The following is a 9,713-nucleotide window of genomic DNA, read 5'->3' as shown; positions in this document are numbered from 1 at the left end:
GTTGTATATGATAAGAGTTCAGACGTGCACAAACGTCATTATGTGGTAAAATATAATAGAAAAATGGGTAATAAAATATAAACAACTTACCTATGATGCCAAATTTGTATGAAGCATCTGGATCAACCTTTGGAGGAGTTTCGAAAAAAAACTTTCGAGCAGAATCACCATTTCCAATTTCATAGTAATACTTCGTGTCATACTGAAACGAAGGTAAAACTAATTGGTCAATTAGATAGAAAATGGAGGATGATATTTAAGACATCATGGACAACACTATCATGACTGTATATGCTATATCAGTGGCTGAGGCGGAATTTTTAACAAGGGGTTCATTATCTACAATATATACATAAAAAAAAAAAAAATTGACCGTGTATATACAACTTTGCCACTGATATTATTATCACTATGCAAAGTCAACCTAACGTTCTTAATCTTTGCTCCAAGTCGAGGAAAGATCTTATGGAACTAAAAAAGATGTTCTAACTACCAACTTTACTTTACAGCATTCCATCTCATTCCAAACAGCAAATTTAACAATACAAGGTATATGAGAAAAACGTAAATGCTTTGTGCAAATACAGTGGCATGATGTACATGACACTTAAACGAAGAGATGACATGGTGATTCTTTCGTCCTCCAGAACTATAAAATCGAGGAGTTTAATTACCTGAAGGCCATGAAGAAAGCACTTGTGTATATAGCCAGACTTGTAGTTGTAAAATGTGTAGTTTGTGAATGATCCCTCAGCTTTAAAATCATATTTTCCTTCAGATAATCCGTAACGGACTTGACTAGGCCCCGGTTTATCAGGCGTGACCCATGAGATTAGTACAGCCTTCCCTTCATAATCACCCTGTGTTATATGCACCTATCGTAAAATGAAAGTTAGCATTTTAGATGAAACACATAGTCATTGTTATCTCAAAAACATGTTCATCAGAAAACTTGTAGCACCAGAATATTAGCATAAGAAACTGTATTTAGTTACAGTAGTCAAAAAGAAACTATGGGAATCTAGTTTCTCCCAATCTTTGAACAGATAAGCAGAAACAGAACGTTGCTCTTGAAGATTATGAGTATAGTTGATATTACAACATATTTCATTATCACCTAATTTCTCATTCTTTTACGCAGTTGTAATAACCCATGGACCTATGGCGGTTGAACTTGAAGTCTTCAACCAAGAAAGTATTTTGGTAGGAAGTCCAACCACTACATAAGTCGCCATTCTTCCAGGAGAGAAGCAAGTTACCTTTCTTTCTTTGATCCCCTTCCTGGGCAAGGAAGAGAAAAAAAATGGACCGCAGATGGTAGTCGTGGCTGATTAGAGGACCTTACGCAGCGAAGCAAACTCTTCTATGGTGTTGCATTATCTTTGGCGGACCCTCCCCCCCACCCCCACCTAGTCTATCATGCTAGAGCGGTTTGAGAAGAACGATTAGGCTCATATTATGTCCTTTCTACATGCCTATAGACGAAGTGCTTCATTTCAACTCGAAAGCGGAATTGTTGTGAAACTTGCCTTAGGCACGGAAAGTTAATGGCAATATAATGGTGAGTTCAGGATTCAACTGTTGAGGCTCCTTTTGGGTTAAAACCCCAAGGAGGCAAAACCGTAAGCCCAAAAGCCTTGAGGTAGCCCATAGGAATCAAGCCAAAGCCGACAATACCTTGGTAGTTGGGCCTGGGCTGTGACAGTAGTGATCATTACACAACTACGTGTTCTGAAGATCGAATATTATCTTCAAAGCACTTTGGATTTTTTTAGTCTTAAAAGTCTTTCTTAATATTTCAGCCTTTCAGGGCCTTCCAATTTCTATGCAATTTCACCATAACTATTTCTGTTTCATTGTAAACCAAGAGGAAGAAAATCAAGTTGACACTGAACTATATAAACCATGCTAGCTACTCGAGTTGAATTAAATCAAGTTTTTCAAGATGTTAAACAGAAACACGCTTCCTCAGAGATACTTCAATTTCTTAAGGAAGATCAACTGAACAAAGGTATAGTAACTTACTTGTTGTGGAGCATTGTAACCCTTTGGAACTGCAAAGACTTCATTGTCAAGAGGAATATCGACAGATGGCCACTCGTTACGAATAAATGAACTTGTTATGCCAGCACTCCCGTTGTCTATCAGTAAAACAATGGAAAACGAAAAGAAGAGATGAAGCAACATTGAATCCTCTCAAGTAACAATATTTCAAGAACACCAATTAATATGATTCACTGCACCAAGAAAGAACAAAAGCAGTAATTAGAATATATCTTAGAAAGCATTTGTTTCCTTCTTTGAAAAAATTCAAGTTATGAACATATAATCAATTGATTCTTAAGATTACTAGAATTGATGAAAAAAAAAAAAAAAAAAAAAAGTTTAACTTATATACTCTAACTGTGTGAAAATTCTTTTCACACTATCGGGTCACACAAAAGATATCTGCAGGTAATCCTCCATAAGATGTTGAATTTGAATGCTTGAAAATAAAGCAGATTACCTACTACAACAGGTGAAGGTGATCTGATAATGTAAAATTTCTTTATACAGCAGATGTTAGTTAAACTTAAACTGAAAACATGTCATACCACATAAATGAATGTGGAGTTTAAGTTTATGCACTTATTGTGTAAAATATATTTACACAAACGATTCGATTTATATGGTAAGGAATTAAGTTATATGCACTGACGGTATACATTTTTTTACACTATCGCTGAATTTTAACACACGATAGCACGTTAGTTGACAATACCATTTTTTTATCATTTTACCAATTAATGTATATCAAGAGATTTACATGTAATTATCTAATAAGTGACAAGATTATGTAAATATCTTTTACACCATTAGTATATAAAACTAAAACTCACAAGATAATTACAAGCAAATCTCTATAATAAATGCTACTAATTGGTAATCTGATAAGGAGAGTAGAAAGATCGTAGCTAAGCTGCAACTACTAGAAATAGAGGTTTTTCCCACGACATATAGTGGGAAATTTGTGTTATAAAATATGACTTTTCCACCTCATTCCCACCGAACCAGCTCATTGGGAAAACACATAGTGGGAAACAGGTTCCTATTGAAACGTTGGAAATTTCATAATTTTTTCGTGTGAAAACACTACTATTTAGGTTTCTCTCACCAACTCTCAGTGAAAATAGCCACTAAACATTTTTCAGTGGAAAATTTCAGCGGGAAAATAATGAGTTTTTAGTAGTGGCTATCCTTACATTGTCTGTGTCTATAGGGGTGGAGCCACGTGGTAGTTATAGATTCTGCAGAACTCAATAAACTTTGGATCACATCTTACATTTTTGTGACAAAAAAATCATTTAACTAAAAAATACTGACCCCACCTCTATGTGTTTATAACTTAAATCCATGAATTTGGCATTAGAACAAAATTGCTAACCAGAACTCATAAACTAAAAAATACTGACCCCACCTCTATATGTTTATAACTTAAATCCATGAATTTGGCATTAGAACAACAATAAAGTGATATAGATTATAGGAGAGTACCTTGGAAAGTTGAAACTAATGATCACCAGCTAGGGTGTGAAAATATTGGCAAGCTGTTTGTTTAGATATTGTTAGTATTATTCAGCATTGCTTATTTGATGAGTAAGCTTTGAGTATAAGTAATGATGAGTCAAACAGACGTAAAGATAGCAGCACGAAATGGCGCAAGATTGGATCAAGATGTGTTGTCTCAGTCATTCATGGGATGTGAAGTTTCTTTGTTTGTTTGTTTTCAATTATGGGATGGGTTCGGTATCTGTATTAGGGCACGACTAAATTCGGTTTTGCGCTAAGAAGTCTCATATTGTGGGTAAAGTGCTCCCTAACAAAGACGATTTCATATCCAGGGCTCGAACCCGAAATGACAAGATCTCTGATTAAATATGAAAAAATAAAAATACTTACCACTCCACCGTAACCCTTATTAATAAAAACTTTGAGTTAATTATATGCACTAATGATATAATCTTTTTTACTCTCTCTGTATATTGTTTACTAGTAGTAATATTTTTCGATTATCAGATCATGCTTGCTGTAAATAGTAACCATGTTATTGCAGATGATTTAATCTGACGGTTTAATAACATTTTATGCTCGCGGAATATAGAACTTGAATTATTTCCATTGCCCAAATTTATGTTTTCTTTTAGTGTGTCCTACAATAATGTATCTTTCTACATTTGGAAATAATTTAAAATTTTCATTTTAACTTAAATGAGATGATTTATAGCCATAGAAATGTTCAAGTTTTATTTTTAGACCACAAATTTCAAAAGTCTTTATTTTTTTTAAAAAACTTCTTGTCAAATCAAATAGCGTCACATAAATTGAAACGGAACGAATATTTTTAATGAGTTTAAGTGCAATGCACTAATAGTATAAAATATATTTATATAATCAAATTAATTATTAGGTAACAAATAAATCTCTATGATAAATATTAACTGAAACATGAAGCAAAAAAAATAGTACTCCATTAACATGTTATCACAAGTTAAACGGTACTGATTGTTCTTTTAAAAGCACAATAAGTGATCATCCAGTTCTTTTTTGTTTTTTTTTTTTTTCTGAAATTTAAATCTATTTTAATGCGCTAGTGGGATGGGAAGTTCTTTAAAAGTATTCCCTGACAATTAGATTGGTTTCTTTTAAAAGAAACTGTTTGTTTCTATTGTAAATAATTATTATATATTCGCCCATCATGAAGCTAAATTAGCTGTTTATATTTTGTCTTCATATAATAAATGAAAGGAGATATATTTTTTAACTATATTTTTTTTCATATTCTCTGAAAAGGAAACGGTTGCATGAGCTTGCCCATACAATATAGCTCACATGGTTGGTACATGAAAAATGTAATGGTCGCACTCAATATTTACACCAAATCATACTAATTTATTATAATTAAATTATAAATTAAGGTGACACGGTTATTGATTAACTATAATTTAGTGGAAAGAGTTTACATATAAAGAAAAGTATCATATTTTATAGGATTGATGTAAATCCCGGGTTCGGATAACTTTTTACAGGTATATATGTAGCATGGGCATAATAGTTGTAGGCTTGTAGCTCAGATTTAGTATGGGCAAACTAATAATTTGTTTGTCAATGCGTGGCCTAGCTTAACAATTGATTGGCTAACAAACATGCATCTTCTCTAGATGGATCAAATATGTGATCTGTGAGTACACGTGGAATTTTTATTTTTTGATGACCGAGAAAATTGTTTGGGGTTAACGATCTTCGAAACTTGGGAATAATGATCCGTTCCTCTACCTTCTCAACTTGAAAAATACGAGAGTTAGTTTGCATGATAGGGCTTCGAAACTTGATGGACGAGCATGTATTATTTCGGGTTTAAAATCTTTCTTTAACCATGAAATCTTAAAAATATGTTTGTTATGATGAGCCAAACCCCATGAGTTGAGGAAATGAACTTTTAGTTGTCGCGCTTGGTAATTATTTATTCCTAATTGTCTCAAAATAATATTTTTTTTTTTTAACATGTCTCGTACAGTTACCTAACCTAGACATCACAAGTTGCACTCTTACCACAAAGCAAAGCACTGGTGGCTAATAAAAATAAATCTAATTAACTATGATTAAGTGTAAAATCATATGTTATGAGCACATATTATACACATCATTTTGATGCATATACCATATTGTAAAAAGTGCTTTCCAAGCAGCAATATCATTCCACGAGTTTCCCATTTGGTAAAGTTATCACTTGCAAGTGGGCACTACATTTTTAGCTTTTGAAAATGTTCTTTTTAACTTCATTAATATCTGATTGCCAAAATATGAAGCAAAAATAAAGGGGATCTTTATACAAATACCCGGTTATTCACTGGTTGTTTTCCTAACCGATATACATAGATTATATACTTATGATACAGAATTATATACATAATATACATATATAATATATATACTATACATCCGTCAGTAATTTTTAGTTTGAGCGATTGAATGGACAGCTAGTTTGGTTAATTCTTCAAAATAAAAGCAAATAAGTACCTAAAGAAAGGGTAGACTAATTCTGAATTTTTAATTGCCTCTTCTGAGACAGTTACTGAATCACATAAAATATCATTAGGAACAGAAAATTTGAAGATTCCAAGCTTAGGCCAATATAATAAATCACATACAATTGAACTTCAGTTCATGTAAACTACATAGAACAGTAAGTTCAATTAGTCCTCTGGGAAACCTAAATATCTGTTAATTAGTTTAGCAACTGGTTTCGCGTCATCTGGTTGATATGGTACAAGAGATTGCGGATCCATCTCCAAGATAGTCTTGCATAATGTTTGTGGACGAGCACAATACAAATGCTTTCTCTCAGCCAGTTCTTCTGCGAGCTCGCTTTGATGGTTGTCCATTAGATCCTCATTGACTACCACAATTAATGGTTTGCCCAGCCGTAGTGTCTCAAATATGCTCCCTGAACCTGCAGCACTTTCAAACATGTTACATAGCCTTACCTTTTTAATTCATTTTCTACAATCTAAACATGATCAAAATCAAACTTCTCAAAGCATGCACGTATAGAAGTCATATAATGACCAAAAATAACGGTCATTTCCCTATTTCTCAACATGCCACCTCAGAAGAAAGTGCAGCAAGTTTTCACCAATCATATATCTTCTGAGGCCACTAGCAGCCGTAAATATTTGTGTTGAAGTGTGTGAACATCTCATCTAAAAGCTTAAGCTATTATAGAGAATGTACTTTTATTTACTTATATTTTTAATAGACCCCTCGTGCGCAGGTTTGATTCTTTCTTAAGGGCAATCACATGAAAATTCTTTGACAATAGGTCGCATCAAGACCCGAACGCAAGGTCTCAGTCTACTCTAATATCATGTTGAAGAGTGTGACCAGTTCATATAAAAGCTTAAGCTATTAGAGAGAGCACACTTTATTTAGTTAATATTTATCTTTAACAATTTGCTTGCAAGGAACTGAGCAGAAGTTTGACATAAATCCCATCACGGGATAGACGTCTTAAGGGATACAGAGTCATCTCCACACATTAGGACACTTGATTCCCCCTACATTTTCTAGTTAAGTTATCATAAGCACTGGAACGCTATAAAAATGTTTAAGCGTCTCAATGAGAGAAAGATAACTCTAGCTTTTGGCATCTGCTATTCACACGTTTTTTTCCTGCTATTGTACAACTATTATCTCTATCTATGAACTAATTCCCCAAATATATAGCCTTTTTAATCCAACGTTGATATCCAAAAGGCTAAGTGCTCTGATGGGCAAGTTAAAGGAGAATAATAAGCAAAAACAAATGACAGATGAAAGTACCAAGGTGATATGCTGTAAGTATAAAGCTGCATTTATCGTTAACCATGAATTACCTGCGTGGCTGATTTCGAGTGATGCTGATTTCAAGTAGTCAGCTATGCTTGATGAAAATGTGAAGTAGTCCAGAGCTGGGGAACCATTTTCAGCAGTTGACTGGAAAGATAACAGAAAGTTAAAAGACCAGAAATAAATGAGTAACTATCATTTATCAGGCAAAGAAGAATTGTCAAGTATGTGAATCACTAACATAAAAAAGCAAGTTCGTTGGAAAGGAAAATTTGGCCATTGCAATCAAATGATGAACAGTATGAAGTCAACAAGCATACATTTTGCACGTAATGAACTAATTAAATTGCAGTCAATCAGTTCAAATTCAAACATCAAATGATTGTGCAGATAATGCGTCCTGAATTCTCATCATGGGAAACTAATACGGTCCTTAACTATTATGAGATGCAACCACCCAAAAGAACCTAAATGTAACTTCACGTCATGCTTTCCAAATCTATCGTTTTTATTGTCCATCAAAGAAAAAAGTTGAAACTCGGTAATCACAAATATGATCTCAGCTTCTTAAATACTCCAGTACGCTAAAGTCATTTTCAGTCACTATACAGATTAGAGCTACATATCCAAACATAAATTCTTCTCTGAAACTTCAAATTTTCAGATTTGTATTAACCAGACATATCTCCCCTAAAAGAACATATAATTTGCATACAAGAAATATCTTCTGTTGTACTGTGCAAATGCTTAATGTCGGAGAGAATTATGATCCTTGGCTTGAAATTTTCACGAGAAATTATGCATTACTTTTTAAAAATAATCCATTTGCACATTTAAAAGCATATGAGCTGAATGTCCTTGGTCCAATCCAAGTCTATACTTTCTTCGCAGCAACCAAAAAAAAAAAAAAAAAAAAAAGAAATCACAAAACCAAACAGCAATTACTTCCACAATCCTGGTACCAACAATTCTGCATAATTTCTCAAATTTCACTAACTCATTGTTCTTTCCTTAATTAGCCAACTCAACACTTATTCTTATGCATTTTCTCTTTTTTGCTTAAGCCAAGGAGAGACATCAACCGATGCTGCCTTTAGGCAGCGTTTTCAACATTATATATGTTAAAACTCACTAACATTTCAGCAAATATAAGATCTGAACCCATAATTTCAAAAGTATAATGACATAAGTTCCTTGATCCGCCTCTGAGGACACAACTTTTTGGATTCACAACTATAATAAGAAACTGAAAAGCCAAAACTTTCACTACAAACGTGTTAACAGAAAAAACAAATATCAAGAGAAATGTGAAATGTGAAATTACATTCTCCTTCGCAATATCATCTATCTCAACCATTTGGTATTTCCAAATTACATTCAAGAACAATTCGAAGCTGCAATAAATATATGGTACATATTACACGTTGAAATAAGGGAGAATAACATTGAGGGTGTGTTTTGGTATGAAGAAAAATATTTTCCGGAAAAAGTTTTTTTGAAAAAAATTTGTTCCACCACCAAAAAATTTAGAGATAATTTCAAATGGACTAACGAAGAAAAAGTAAGCAAAGTTTCCCTTTTTAATGGAAAATAATTTTTTAATGTTCGATTGCCAGAAAATGACTTATATTCAAGAAAACATTTTTTTTGTTTCCCATTCGGAGTTAAATCCAAATGGGGTGGATCTTTACCCAGAGTAGAGCATAAACCTAAAAAGACGAAACATATATACACATTCAGGAACAAGAAAAGATCATCGCGGTTTGGATTAAATCTCGATATAAGAATACATCAATGAGAACCTAATTCGATAAGTTTAAAGACCCTTTCATATAACTTATAATTTTATAATGGAAAATCGTACCCGCATTTGGCCCCGACTAAAACATTTCAAAAAATGTCACGAACACCCTGAAGATCAAATTTCACTGCTCAAACACAATTTAGTATATCATCATAATTTCAAAATATGAACTATGGGAGACAAAAGTCATCATCATCCGAGATACTAAGAATCGTTTTTTAACATTGCAGATAATTTTTTTTAAAAAAACTAAAATTTTGTAGGGAATTTGTTGCTGAAACTCACAATTTCAATCTCCAAGACTTATTCCAGAGCAATTCGAACCTGCAATTAACAAATGGTATATATTCCCTCCGTCCCAATTCATATAAAGGTTGATCAATTTGGAAAGTCAAAACGGCTCTTTCTTTGACTTTTTCATATGAAAAATTAATTATACCAACTTAAGTACTTTTTATTAGTTTTCAAATATGTAATTTTTTTTATGACATGGGAAATCCACAGCCGCTACCCTTCGGGTGTGCGCAGGGTAAAACCTCACTCC

The 9,713-nt window shown here is 33.2% G+C and overlaps 2 protein-coding genes across 2 annotated transcripts in view; both read right to left on the bottom strand.

The window, feature by feature from the left end:
• LOC132031918 (bifunctional purple acid phosphatase 26-like) overlaps positions 1-3,689 on the bottom strand; it is a 4,221-nt gene extending 532 nt beyond the window's left edge. Inside the window, exons 1-4 of the mRNA XM_059421783.1 lie at positions 3,535-3,689; positions 2,026-2,237; positions 675-875; positions 35-202 (exon numbers count right to left, since the gene is read on the bottom strand). Of these exons, the coding sequence (XP_059277766.1) occupies positions 35-202; positions 675-875; positions 2,026-2,187 (531 nt within the window). The 5' untranslated portion in view covers positions 2,188-2,237; positions 3,535-3,689. The remainder of the gene's footprint in view (positions 1-34; positions 203-674; positions 876-2,025; positions 2,238-3,534) is intronic.
• Positions 3,690-6,096: 2,407 nt separating this feature from the next.
• On the bottom strand, positions 6,097-9,408 carry LOC132069517 (UDP-N-acetylglucosamine transferase subunit alg13-like). Its single transcript, XM_059462854.1, has 3 exons — positions 9,230-9,408; positions 7,413-7,512; positions 6,097-6,490 (listed from the first exon to the last, which is right to left on the bottom strand). The coding sequence occupies exons 1-3, from the start codon at positions 9,233-9,235 to the stop codon at positions 6,234-6,236; spliced, it is 363 nt and encodes a 120-aa protein (XP_059318837.1). The 5' UTR covers positions 9,236-9,408; the 3' UTR covers positions 6,097-6,233.
• Between the last annotated feature and the right edge of the window lie 305 nt (positions 9,409-9,713).

This window comes from Lycium ferocissimum, chromosome 9, assembly GCF_029784015.1.
Source record: "Lycium ferocissimum isolate CSIRO_LF1 chromosome 9, AGI_CSIRO_Lferr_CH_V1, whole genome shotgun sequence".
NCBI classification, from domain to species: Eukaryota; Viridiplantae; Streptophyta; class Magnoliopsida; order Solanales; family Solanaceae; genus Lycium; species Lycium ferocissimum.
The sequence above is the reverse complement of the archived record's forward strand: the minus strand, read 5'-3'. Positions and strand labels throughout refer to the sequence as shown.